The 14,249-nt window shown below is 36.4% G+C and overlaps 1 protein-coding gene across 9 annotated transcripts in view; it reads left to right on the forward strand.

Annotated features, from left to right (window-relative positions):
- Nucleotides 1-13,823, forward strand: part of LOC144972273 (hepatocyte growth factor-regulated tyrosine kinase substrate-like) — a 38,408-nt gene extending 24,585 nt beyond the window's left edge. For all 9 annotated transcript variants that reach the window (XM_078913357.1, XM_078913358.1, XM_078913356.1 and 6 more), the window contains 8 exons: nucleotides 358-592; nucleotides 1,389-1,561; nucleotides 1,996-2,127; nucleotides 2,392-2,577; nucleotides 4,295-4,489; nucleotides 5,455-5,509; nucleotides 6,457-6,627; nucleotides 8,864-13,823. In XM_078913357.1, the coding sequence (XP_078769483.1) occupies nucleotides 358-592; nucleotides 1,389-1,561; nucleotides 1,996-2,127; nucleotides 2,392-2,577; nucleotides 4,295-4,489; nucleotides 5,455-5,509; nucleotides 6,457-6,627; nucleotides 8,864-9,111 (1,395 nt within the window). In that variant the 3' untranslated portion in view covers nucleotides 9,112-13,823. The remainder of the gene's footprint in view (nucleotides 1-357; nucleotides 593-1,388; nucleotides 1,562-1,995; nucleotides 2,128-2,391; nucleotides 2,578-4,294; nucleotides 4,490-5,454; nucleotides 5,510-6,456; nucleotides 6,628-8,863) is intronic.
- The last annotated feature ends 426 nt before the right edge of the window (nucleotides 13,824-14,249 follow it).

Consider the following 14,249-nt stretch of genomic DNA (forward strand, 5'->3'; position numbering starts at 1 on the left):
ACAACGGTGTTAATAACCAGGTACTCATTTTACACCTGAGTACGGTGAGAGAATGTGAGTAAAGAATCTTTTCCAAGGACTCAACTATGCGTCGAGCGAGGCTCGACCCCAGGACCTTCCGATCCGAAAGCGAGTGTCATACCACAAGACCACATAACTGCCACATAGCCACATCACCTAAGCTCACTTTACAGTGCTGCCCTATGGCTACTGCCCGGGCTATTCCAGTCTTCCCTTGGGAAAGACCCTAAAGACAAATTTCCCATTGAGGTTGAATTAAAGGAATCTGTTATTTTTATATCTATGTAAAATCCAGATCTCTATATTATTTTTATTCTGTCTCATTCATCTCACCAGCAACCACAAGTCATCTCCTCCCACATGTACCAAAATGGCGACAGCGACAACTCACAGGAACAGTTTCTATCAGCCCTTCAAGGATCCTTGGAGATCTTTGTGAATCGTATGCGCAGCAACTCCCAGCGAGGTCGCCCCATCGCCAATGACTCGGCTGTCCAGTCTTTGTTTGCTGTCATCAGTGAGATGCACCCACAGTTAATGACTCACATCCAGGACAGAGAGGACGCTAGAGGTATGATGGGAAGGACGCTATAGAGGATGTGGAATAGGATTTTGTCAATCAGTGCTGATAGTTTTCCTCTGAGTCGTGGAAATCTGTGATTTTGGAGTTAAGAAGGAGTCAGAGACGAATTTCCTCTAGAAAAAAATACACTTCCCCCAATCATTGTGCTGGCAGTGAGACAAGTTGTATGTGATGGAACAAACAGGTGGAGTTTCCCACTCTCTACAAGTTAGCTAGAGTATCAATGATGATGTATCATCTCAATTGCTCTAAAAATGGGGACATCGTTCAAAATATTCCTCCTTATTCACTTTTGTCACCATCAGCACTGGTCAATGGAAGGTTCATATAGAGTTACACTTCATCATTTCCAAAGCTTTTTGAAGAGATAATTCATAGAAATAAGGGTGGAAATAAGGCATTGTTAGTTTATACAGATTTAAAAAGAAAATTTATACAGAGCAATATTAACGAAGGTGCTTTACAAGATTTCATCTTGAAATTATGATTTAATTGTTGGGAAACTGTGCTAATAAAAAAAAATAAAAGAAATAGAAAGAATAATAAAAGAAATATAATATATAATATATATATAATATATAATATATATATATATTATATAATATATATATATATATATATATATATATATATATATATATATATATATATGTGTGTGTGTGGCTTACAAATGGCATGTGTCATTCTTTATGGTCAATGATGCTGTTGGTTTAGAACATCTTGTACATTAAGTAGATATTGTTCTAAAAGCTCATGATTTTTATTTTAAAACTTTTAATCATAGGCTACTACGAAGGTCTACAGGACAAGTTGACCCAGCTGAGAGATGCGAGGGAGGCACTGGATTCACTGAGGGAGGAGCACAGGGAGAAGAGGAGGAGGGAGGCGGAGGAACTGGAGAGGATTCGCCAGATACAGATGATGCAGAAATTGGAAGTGATGAGACAGAAGAAACATGTGAGTTTGTGGGAAGGAAGATTTTATGTTGAAAAAGTAGGGACGAAATGGTTTTAACTTGTTTTCCACGATCAAGTTTTTCTCTTTCAAGCTGTTGTCATATCCATAATAATATTGTGTTTTGTATCAATGTACATGGTCTCGTTTGTGATTTTTTTGTGATAGATTTTGTTTCTTTAAACCTTGACCTAATTCATGATGTCGTCAAGGTGCTGTCTTGTTTATATTTCTGAATGTTTTATCTGATACTTTTTGTTTTTAAAGGATTGTTCTTTTCATAATGCTTGTGAAGATTGTTATCAATCTCAATGTATCTAAAATATTGATTCATTTGAAAATGAAATTCAACTAGCTGTATTGGAGATGTATTTAAACAGTTTTCCAAAGCTATGTTTTACTTTGTGTTGATTAAAGATTCTTTTTCTTGAACCCAGGAATATTTGGAGATGCAGCGTCAGCTGGGGTTACAGCGTCTGCAAGACCAGGAGAGGGAAATGGCTGCTAGATTGGAGCAGCAGAAACACTTGACCCACATGAGGCAGATGCAGGCCTATGGATTCCCACAGGTACTGCACACAGTTATCATGTACTGCTCTATTCATTTACATACCATTACTTGGCATTGATTTTTAGCCCGCACACACACACACATACACAACTTGCATTCTACTATGAATGGGCACCTACAAAGTTTGATGTCACAGACACATTTGTTATGAACTAATGTCGTTCAGAGCCTTTTGTGTTTGGCCAAGCGTTCAAGTTGAGAGATTATTGTTTTCTGGTGATAATGCATCATTTTATTTGATGTTTCATTCCTCTTAATTCAGAATTACCAACAACCCCAGATGATGGGCCCTCAAGGACCTGGAATGGTTCCCCCCCAACCTCAAGGCATGGCTCCGGGCATAATTCCCCACGGATACAATCCACAAACTGGATCCACGGATGGATCACCAGTCCACAGAATGGCACCAGCGACCGTTGGTGCAGACCCTTACTCCAGCATGTCCATGGTAAGTATTACAAATCAAATTCCTCATTTGATTTTGACTGAGAATAGCTTACACTCACTCATTAAGTAGTCTTTCAGAGCCATGAGGCTCATAGAGCCGGAGTTAATCCTGGTTTCTATAGCGTGAAATGGACAATACCAATTGTTTGCTACCCTTTGAATAGGATGCTAGTCAATTGCAAATTACTTTCTGCCAGATTTAACATTCCTAGCTACCCATTCACTGCTGTGCGGGTCAGGGTAAGAAAAAAAGCTCAACTTTACTCATTTGTCAAGTCACGGCATTTATTAGTAAATTGGCAACTGCATCACACCTCTCGACTCTTGAAATGAGATCATGAAAAAAATGTATTATTCTGCTTTAATATATATTTTTAAAATGAAGTCCTATGATGTTGGTCAGCAATCTAGCTTCAACTTTTTGAGTCTGTACTACAGTACGAGTTTTACCTATTGTAAAAAGTGATAAACAAAAATGAATAGAACAAATTTAAAAAAAAAAAAAAGAACAAAATACTAAACTCAGAACGTTTCGGGAGCAATACCCTTCCTTCTTCAGCCAACAACAAAAAATCAATGAAAACATAAATACATTACTAAAAATCTTGTTGATGACAGAGAAATATTCAGTATGACCTCTCTGTAGAAAAATCTTGGAAACGAAACCCATGAGGGGACATGCTAAATATTTCTCTGCTATCAATCTGGTTTTTTAAGTAATTTATTCCCACTTATTAATCAATTTATTGTGACAGTTTTAATTATTTTACAGTGTTGAAATTATTCATATGAAGCGCGGCTCTGGTTGTGGAACTGCTCCTTTTTTATATATACATCATATTTCCATTATCTTTTTATCTTATTGTGTAAATTATAACACGTCTGTGCAAAAAATTTCCTTTTTGGGGTGCAATCAAGTATTATTATTATTATTATTATTATTATTATGATTATTATTATTATTATTATTATTATTATTATTATTATTATTATTTATGTTTTCAATGTTTTTTTTGTTTGTTTGCTGAAGAAGGGTTTTGAACCCGAAATGTTCCGTGTTTGGTATTTTGTTCATTTTTGAAGCTGTTCTATTCATGACTCTTTTTATTACTTTTTACAGTCCACCTCTTCTTGCAGCTTTGTATGACTTTGACTTGTTTTACCCCCTTGGTTTCTGGGTGGGGTTCCTACCTCCTAGTGGGCAGGGAGGTACTTATTGTGTCTTCTATCCCCCTATATATGTTTTCCAACTTGCATTCTGTCTGTCTTGGAATGAGATTGCTTGGTTTTGTCCTGGCCCTGGTCGGGGTCCTGGCTGGGAGGGAAACAGTCGAATGCATAGTTATTGTTTTGGGAGATATTTTTTTTCCTTGTAAATCATCTCTCTGTTATGTATTATTATATTTGTTCTAATTTATATTGTAAGCATTTGAGTGTATTCCTCTTAGTGGGGGCCGTGCTTGTGTCCGGATGAGACTTATTGGTGATCTCAAACTAAGAACATTGATGGTATGCTCTTGGAATCTACATCTGATCCATATTTGTTCCCAGTTCCCCTTTGTCTTACTTTTTCTTGGATGCTTTAATTGTAATTCTAGAACTTTTTACTGTCCCATTTTCTTCCTTTTTACTGGCGCTGATATAACCTAAATGTGTTGCAAGCGCCGTAAAACCCTTAAAAACAAACATTACCCCTTGGTTTGTTTTCTATCTTTCAGCCAATGGGAGGAGGACCGGCCAGCATTGGAGGCCCACCTTCTGGAATGTACAATACGAACACAACTACAATGGGTCCTCAACATGGATACCCTGGTCCAGGAGGCACCCAGCCTCCCCCTCCCAGTGGAAATTACGTCCCCCCTGACCCAGCACAAGGTGTGATGCCACAGGCTGGTGGTGGATATCATGGACAGGTGAGAGATGCTGTCATCAAAGAGCAAAGGTTTTGGGCAAGGAAATTTTGAAAGGATTAAATAAAGTATCAAATTATTGTTATTATTATTATTATGATAATAATAATAATAATAATAATTATTATTATTATTATTATTATTATTATTATTATTTATTATTTTTAAATTTATTATTATTATTTTATTATTATTATTATTATTATTATTATTATTATAATAAAAATAATAGTAATATTTCACATGGCTCAAGATAAAAGATAAAGTTATTGAGCAGGGTAGATGTTTATACAACATAACATTAACAATGTATCATGAACTGGATGGCATTTAGTGTCGTAGAGGACATACAGATCATTCATTCTCATAATAGCACTTATTTACGTTCCCACTTATTAAGTGAAATAATAATGTTAATCCAATAAAGAAGCGTTTACACTACATACCAATAATATTAATTTGCATTATCAATTAACAAATGACATTTGATAATTCCTAATTGTAGCGGGTAGTAATGATTTGCTATTGTGTTCTTTGTTTGCTTTTAAGTACAATGCCCTATAACATCTATTGCCCCATTTGATTTGAGGGTACAGAGTATGACTTTCATCTCTAATTATCTTATTCAATTTCTTATTACACAAGGTTTTTAAACAGGTTTCAAATTCATAATATCTTTTTAGAACCTCCGGTAATTTTAGTTCCAAACTTGAGGACTATGTTGATTTTAATAACATCAGTATTCCCAAGGTTACCATCCCATGCAGGGAGTCAGAAACTTATTAAACTTAGAAATGTTAATTCGAAAAATATTGATGGTTGTTTTTTTTTCAATTATAAAGTTATTTAGTCGTCTCATTATCACCATCATTCATAATCATTATCATCATCATCGTCATCGTCATCATTAACATCATCTTGAACAACAACTGACTTATGTTTTTGACATATGGCTTTATTTTTGCCAGATGGATCAAGGGCCGATGAGTTTACCACCTCACTCCAACTTGGCAGGCAATATGGGTAAAGCTTGTGATTTAAATTAATATTTATTACTGACACATTAGACTTAAAATGTTGACTTCTAACTTATTTCTAGTCTACTTTCATGTCTTACTTACTTTTCTTCTTTGTGCGTGAGCAGCACACATGGTTGATACATTGGATCTCCTCTCTATTAGTCTTATCAGAAGCCATTTTTGTTACTTGACCCCACATTCAACCCTGTTATTTCATCAGCTTTTCAATGCCTCCTCTTCAGGTCTCTATATTCGCACTTTTTTTTTCTAGCAGGTTTTTGTTTGATACAGTTTAAGGCCAAAATATTCTACTCCATTGCTAAGTCATAGATTCATAATTCTCTTGTTCAATAAATGTGTTCAATTTTTATTCATGTTGAACTCAAAAAGTTTTTTTTTTTTTTTTCTCTTACGATTTCGACAAGTCAATTCTTTTTTTCTTTTAAAAAATCCTATCCTTTTGCTTTAAAATCCTGTCGTTAAAAAAAAACCCTCATATCTTTTTATATAATTAAGATCAGACATTTAGTGACGGTTTAAGACAACAAGGGAAATATTGTCCAAATGTTGATATAAAGTGAGAGTTGACATTGATGGAGTTGTCATAATTGCTTTTACAACTTAATTAACGAACATTTATAAAGTGCATTCTTAAGGAATCATTTACTATCATTTTTAGAATATCAATTATCTTTCATTCACAATAACCATTCGCATAAGTCAAGTAGGGTGATGTTTGTTGAGAGACTCACACAAAGAAACAATGAAAGGGCTAGAGTTTTACAATCATTGTCACTGATGATTCTCAACATTGCCATCATCTGCTTAACCAAGACCACTTGGGGACGCCACTATACTTTGTTCTCTGCCATCTTGTTCTATTCTTAAGAAATCTAATCTTACTAATATTGTTTACTAGCCCGCATTTCTTTCTTTCCATACCTTCCCCAGGTGGTTTCTCCAACCTCCCTGGCCAGTTGGTGACGGCCCCCACCACCTCCATGCCCGGCCAGATGCCACCCATGATGGCCCCTGGTTTAGAGAGTCAGACAGGTGGTTACTCGGCCATGCCCCCACCCAACCAGCCCACGACCGACTACTCGGGCGCATACAACATGCAAGGTAACAATGAAAAATACATTAATTTAAAGATGCACTTTTTAATGGAAGTCTGGGTGGGGTTCCCGATATCCCATAGTGGGCGGGGAAGTACTTGCTGTCTCTTCTATCCCCTGTATCTGTTTTCCAATTGCTTTCTGTCTTGGTCTTGGGATGAGATTACTTAGTTTTGTCCTGACCAAGGCTGGAGTCCTTGGCTGGGAGGGAAACAGTTGAATGTATAGTTATAGTTTTTGGAGATTATATTTTTTTTCCTTGTAAATCATCTCTCTTTTATGTACTGTTATTTTTTATTTTATACATATTATTTGTAAACATTTGAATGTATTCCTCTTAGTGGGATCTTGTGCTAGTGTCGGGGTGAGACTTTTAGGTGATCTCAAACTAAGTACACTGATAGAGTGCTCTTGGAATCTACATCTGTTCCCTATTTGAACCATTTCCCCTTTGTCTTACTTACTCCTCATTTCCTTTTAATTGTTCATCTGAAATGTTATTACCATCCAATTTTCTTCCTTTTTACTGGCGCTGATATGACCTAAATGTGATGCAAGAGTTGTAAAACCCTTAAAAACAAAAAGTTTATGGAAGTGACAAACTAGGGAGCAGGCACTGGTGTAAGATAAAAATCTGAAAAAGTTTGTATGAAACAGTTCTAGGCAAAGCAAAGCGATACTAAGCTGCTAGAAGAAATAGATAAAAATGATTATAACAGTCTCAAAATAGAGCAAAATACCAAACACAGAACGTTTCGGACTCAAAAAAACATTCTTCAGAAAACAGCAAAAAAACGATATCGTTATTGAGCCCGAAACGTTCCGTGCTTGGTATTTTGTTCTTTTTGTATTAACCTGTCATATTCATTTTTGTTTATGACTTTTTAGACAAAGCAGAAAGAAAAAGATCATCCCAAAATATCAACCTGCCTAAGAAAAGAACAGGATAAAATCAACCCCCCCCCCCCCCCCCCAAAAAAAAAAAAAAAAAAAAAAAACCCCAGCCTGTCTCTTTTTTTCTTGTATTTTCCTTTTTTGATTTGTCTGGCACTGTTTCATACACAGCTTTTTAAGAGTTCGATATTTACCATCCTCATCATGTTAAATGGCCTTCTTCATATTGCTCCATTTATTCCCCCCACCCCCTCTGACACACAGCATTCCGTGTGGAAACAAATTATTTCCATAACATACAGTACAAACTGCTTGTTAGGCATCCTTAGCATCTGTCAGCACTCTTACAATACCAATCACTACGTATAAATGGGTACTCATTCTATTAAAACCAACAACTGGGTGTGTGACATGCCTTACCCAAGGATATCAAAGGGTAAAGTCCTAGGGTCAGAGTTATATGATCCTTGTCACCCATCTGGTCATTAGCTTCAGAAGAGAACAAATTCCCAAATCTAAAACTTGTCTTTTAACTGTATTGTTGTTGACTGATGAAGGGTTTTGAGCCGCAATATTCCTTGGTATTGGTAAGCGTTTCGTTCTTTTTTTTAATTTGATAGAAATTATTTATGTTCAAATCCTTTGGATTTAATTTTTTTTTTTAGCTCTTGACGTGTTTCAAAGTCTGCCTAAATGTGTAAGAAAGAGAATTGCGATTTAAAGGTGCTCGATTTCCCTACATCTCAACCGATGTTGTCATATTGACATGATTAAAAACGTTGACAGTTACATCTTTCTGGGTGGGGTTACTGACCTCCCATAGTAGGCAGTGAGGTAATTGCTGTGTCTTCCATCCCACTCTATCTGTCTTTGTTTTGGGATGAGATAACTTAGTTTTGTCCTGATCCTGGTTGGAGTCCCTGGCTGAGAGGGAATCAGTCGAATGTGTAGTTAATAGTTTTGGGAGATGATATTTATTTCCTTGTTAATCTGTTATGTATCTGTTATATGTTCTGTATACATATTATATATGATTTGTAAACATTTAAGTGTATTCTTCTTAGTAGGGACCTGTGCTTGTGTCTAGATGAGACTTTTAGATTATCTCAAAGTACCTTGACAGTGTGCTCTTGGAATCTACACCTATTTCCTATTTGAACCTATTCCCCTTTGTCTTCCCTTTTCTTGGGTGCTTTAATTGTAATTTTAGAACTTTTTACTTTCCCATTTTCTTCCTTTTTACTGACTGATATGATCAAAATGTGTTACAAGCGCCGTAAAACCCTTAAAAACATAAAAACTCAAGTTACATCTTTCTTTTTTTGTTTGTTTCCTATGAATTACTCCAGGTTTAGCCACTGCCCTTCCATCCCAGCCCAATCAAGCCATGTACAGCAATCAGCCACCACCTCAACAACAATACAATGGACAGCCACCTCAGCAACATTTTACATCTCCTCAGCCACAGCAACCCATGGTGGGTCCTTACCAGCAGCCACCCATGCCCCAGCAGCAACAACAACCCATGCCACCACCACAGCAACAACTACAACCTCAAGAACAGCAAAATGAAGTTCAACTTATTTCCTTTGACTAAAATGACATATTGAAACTATACTACACTTCAGTAATTGACTATTTGTTTTCGAACTTATCCTTTTTGATGTCTTTATCAACACATTTGCTCGGGTAAATTTGGTAGATTTCATGCTTAAACGTATGGTGCTGATATGACTTATCATAGATATTGTAAGCGTCGTTTAACTCCTTAAAACTATATATAACTTAATACAGTGCAGCAATAATGTTTAGATAGACATTACACATAATCAGTGCTGATGGTGACAAAAAGTGAAACAGGAGGAAAATTTTTGAACAATTGTCTTTCATCCCCACTTTTATTGTACTAAACTCTAATTTTCGAGCAATTCAGATGATAAACTATCATTGATATTTTACCTAACTTCTGGATAGTGGGAAACTGCACCTATTTGTCCCACCACACATCAAGTCTCTCACTGCCAGTACATTGGATTGGGGGAAAATCATTTTGTTAAGGAGGAAACTCCTCCAACTCCTCCTTTAAAATCGCAGATCTCCACAGATCCAAGGAAAACCATCTGCACTGCGTAATATATCAAAAGGGCATTAAGTAATATATCAAAAGGGCATAAAGGTTTTTTTTTTCTCTCTAAGTAAATAACACAAAAGTAAATTTTGACATAGAAGATCCGACCAGGAAATGTTTATACCAGTATTGAAATCAGGTAATGCTAAGATATTAAAATCATACTGCTAAGAATAACAATAGCTTTTCGGCAAATTAAAAAAAAAAAACTAGGTTATTTTCTGATGATATCCAGCGGTGATGAAAATTGATGGCCATTGAAAATGTGAACAATTTTAGAACTTTTTACAATCCCATTTTCTTCCTTTTTACCGGCGCTGATATGACCTTGATGTGTTGCAAGTGCTGCAAAACTCTTAAAAACAAACAAAACAACAAACAAAATGTGAACAAAGCCCTTCTTCAGCCAATAACAAAAACGGTAAAAACGTTAAAATGTAATTTAAATTCAGGGTAGACATGTAAAAAGTTATTGTAAAAATCTGAAAAAGCCATATCTGAAACTGTGCCAGATATAACGGAAAGAAATATATAAGAAAAAAATAATCCCTAGAAATCAGCATGCCTCGACTCGGGATCAAACCGCAGACCTCCTGATGACTGGCCAGACATGCTACCATTACACCACAGAGATTACTTGATAATTGGGATGTCCTATTCTTCAGAAGGGTATGTGTTTCCACTGTGAACCTTGGCTTGCATCATGATACAGAAGGAACGAAATTGATGTCACTCAGCTCTTTGTCATTGTTTTTAGCCAGCCATTTTTAAATGTGTAGTTCTCATTAAATTGTATCAATCAGACTATAAACGTTCAAGGTTGCACATAGTTTTGTGTGTTGGTAATTTATATTCAGTTGGAGGATGTCTGACTTTTTTGACTGGGCGGGGTTCCTGACCTCCCATAGTGAGCAGGGGGGGGGGGGGGGGTACATACTGTGTCTTCTATCCCCATATATCTATTTTCCAACATGCTTTCTGTCTTTGTCTTGGAATGAGATGACTTGGTTTTTTCCTGGCCCTGGTCGGAGTCCTGGCTGGGAGGGAAACAGTCAAATGCATAGTTATTGTTTTGGGAGGTGATATTTTTTTCCTTGTAAATCATCTCTCTGTTATGCATTGTATTTTGTTTAGTTTACATATTATATTATATGATTTATAAACATTTGAGTGTATTCCTCTTAGTTGGGGCCTGTGCTTGTGTCTGGATGAGACTTTTAGGTGATCTCAAACGAAGTACATTGGTGGTATGCTCTTGGAATCTACATCTGATCCCTATTTGAACCAATTCCCCTTTGTCTCACCTTTTCTTTTGTGCTTTAATTGTAATTCTAGAACTTTTTACAATCCCATTTTCTTCCTTTTTACTGGCGCTTATATGACCTTAATGTGTTGCAAGCGCCGTAAAACCCTTAAAAACAAAAACAAAACGACTTTTTTGATAAATGCATAGCAGTTAGTGTGGTCCCGTCTTAGCTCTTTGAAAAGTTGGTCACTATGGGTTTAGTATTACTGAAATTTTACCAATTACTTCTGATGAATTCTGTGTCGGTTACTGATTTTGAAATTTTAAAGCAGGCAGGTATGGTATGTCTACGATATCTAGATGTAGGGTTGTTCCCTATATCAAAACATTACGTGGGTGTAAACATGCTGTACCGTATTTTGTTTTATTGAGGCAGAAAATGTTGGAATGGCTCTTGACTTGATATTGTGTTCCATTAGGATAATAATAATAATTATAATAATATGCTTTATTTAGTGTGCTATGTGTATTGTTTATGTGAAGCATACTGGTCAATCATTTCTCAGGTTTATACTTCTATAATACACTTTGCATGTTTTTTTCTTATGCACCAAACGTTGACTGCCTCTTATAGATTAACAATTCTTTGGAAGAAGTGTGGAAAGAGGCCAATTGTGGCCAAATTTCTATTCTATCCTCCAAATTATAATGTTAAAGTTGAATTTATAGTATAAAATATGGTGAAAATATCCTTTTTATTCTCAAATGGCTATGTGACAACACGGAAGTACAGCACGTTTATTCTGAATTGGTTTAAAGTGATAATTCATATAAATAAGACAGGAAATCGTCCATTTTGAGTTGATATATATTTCTATTTTTTTTTTTCAAATTTGAATTTTTTATCCGAAAACCTGTTTGCTGCCTATGACTATGATACATCTGCTTGGCATGCAAGTAGCAAAACGCTTGTGGTCTTTTGGTATGACACTTACTTTAACTCTGGTACCTTGTTTTTTGTCTCTGGGCAGTGCAAAGACCCTGGAAAAGGCTTTTTACTCAGTGTACTTGGGTGTAAGATGAGTAAATGGACAGTCACAGCTTTGTTTGAAATGAGTTATAATTGTGCCCAACAAGCGTTGCGTCTCGACTTGCATGTTAGATGTTGCTGTTGGCTTTGACCCCTTGGGACGCATTTAGAGCAGATATTGCACTATATAAAATGGCCTGCTTCTCAAAGGTGTTTGACTAGGGGGGGGGGGGGTGGTTCCCCGACCTCCCATAGTGGCACTTGCGTCTAATATCCCATTATATCTGTTTTCCAATGTGCTTTCTTTGTCTTGGAATGAGATTACTTGGTTTTGACCTGGAAACAGTCAAATGTATAGTTGTTTTGGGAGATTTTTTCCCTTTCTGTTATGTATTGTTAAATTATTTTCATTGTGTAAACATTTGAGTGTAGGTAGTCCTCTTCAGTTGGATCCTGTGCAGGTGTCCGGATGGGACTTTTAAGGTGATCTCCCAGTATTACGTTGATGGTATGCTCTTGGAATCTTCATCTGATCCCTATTTGTTCCAGTTCCCCTTTGTCTTGAGTGCTTTGTTATTCTAGAATTTGCATATCCCTTTTACTGGCGTTGATATATATTAAATGTGTTGCAAGCGCCGTAAAACCCTTAACAAAAAACGTCTTTGAAGTGAATAGTTCTGGGAGAATACAAGTGTCATGGATACAGGTAGTTTCTTTCTTTTTGCGGGTGGTTGGATGGGAGCATCACCCTTGAATCATATACCTATGATGTTCGCATGGGTGTACGATCCGATAGTGATGTCGTTTCTTTTCTCTTTACTAGCCTATCCTGCTTCTTTGGTTTGTGATTGTATTTTTGACAGGGGATATTTTTTTCCTGTAAATCCTCTGCCTGTTTGTTCTTGGTTATTTATAATTTAGCTTATGATATCTTTAGGTTATGATTTTGATTGACATTTGTACTATTTTTGTTAGATTGTTTGTTTTTTTTGTTTCAGCGGTCTCTCATATAACCTCAATTGTGTTGGAAGAGACCTAAAGCAACAAACAAACAAAAAAAAAAAAATTTCTTTCTTTTGGGAACGATTATCAATCTCCAAATCTATGGACTTTTTTTTTTGACGTGGCTGATTCCTGTTGACATCAGATATTGTTTGATGAACTATCTCATTATCTGTATTCTGTCACGGAATGCCTAGGTGATGTTGCAGAGCATCTTAGGTACTGCATAGAAAATCATAATTACAGTTACATAACTACAGTTACAGTAAGTTTAGATGTAAGACTAACAAATTTATTAATATCTTAATAAGTAGTAGTCCTTCAAAGCCATTTGGCCCACGAGCCGGAGTTTATCTCGGTTTCTATAGCGTGAAACGGAAAATAGTAATTTCTTGGTACCCTTTGGATAGGAAACTAGTCTGTCGCAAAGTACTTCCCACCAGATCTAAGAGAGCCAGCTACCCAATCACTACTGTGGACAGGGGGGGTCGGAAAAAATCTCAGACTGCACCCGGGATCGATCTCGGTCCCTTTGCTTGTGAAGCAAGTGCTCTACCAACTGAACTATCAGGAGCCCCCTTCTTTATAAGATACCCAATGTATTTAAAATTGCTTCAAAATCCTTTTTACTGCATCTAGACTTCTATGTTTAAGTTTAAACATACCACTACCACACAGTATGTTATCGTTTTGTCTATATGTATGTGATGAGATCAGAACTGATTATAACTTATTGAAATATGGATTTGTGATACAATGTTTAACCATTTATATATTCTATTTTTCTTAGCCCATAAACTGATGTCACTGTTATGTTTGAATAGAAAAAGAAGTAAAAGGCTGGTGACTTGTACTATTCTGTTCGTTATCTATAATCAAATCAATAAAGAACTCTTAATGTGATGATGAATTTTTGTTCTTCCATTTATTGAGGGACTCGCAAATATCCATTGGAAAACTGTCCTGTTGCCGCCACCCCCTTATAAGACATCCATTGAAAAAGCTTTTTGCTGTCTCTTCCTGCATAGAGATTGTTTTTAAGGGTTTTATGGCGTTTGCAACACACTCAGGTCATGTCAGCGCCAGTGCACTCAGGTCACCTAAATGGCTCATCCTGACACAAGCACAGGTCCCCACTGAGAGGAACACATTCAAATCATACATTACATATGTAAAACAATACATTTGGACTGCTTCCCTCCACGCCAAGGACACCCACCAGCCAGGATCAAGAGAAACTGAACAACCTCAATCAAGATCAAAGAACAACAGATAGAGAGGATAGAAGACATAGGAAAGGACCTATCTGCCCTGGGAGGTTAGAAGCCC

Source organism: Berghia stephanieae, chromosome 5 (assembly GCF_034508935.2).
Source record: "Berghia stephanieae isolate SIO BIC M18660-M18661 chromosome 5, UCSD_Bste_1.3, whole genome shotgun sequence".
In the NCBI taxonomy this organism is placed as follows: Eukaryota; Metazoa; Mollusca; class Gastropoda; order Nudibranchia; family Aeolidiidae; genus Berghia; species Berghia stephanieae.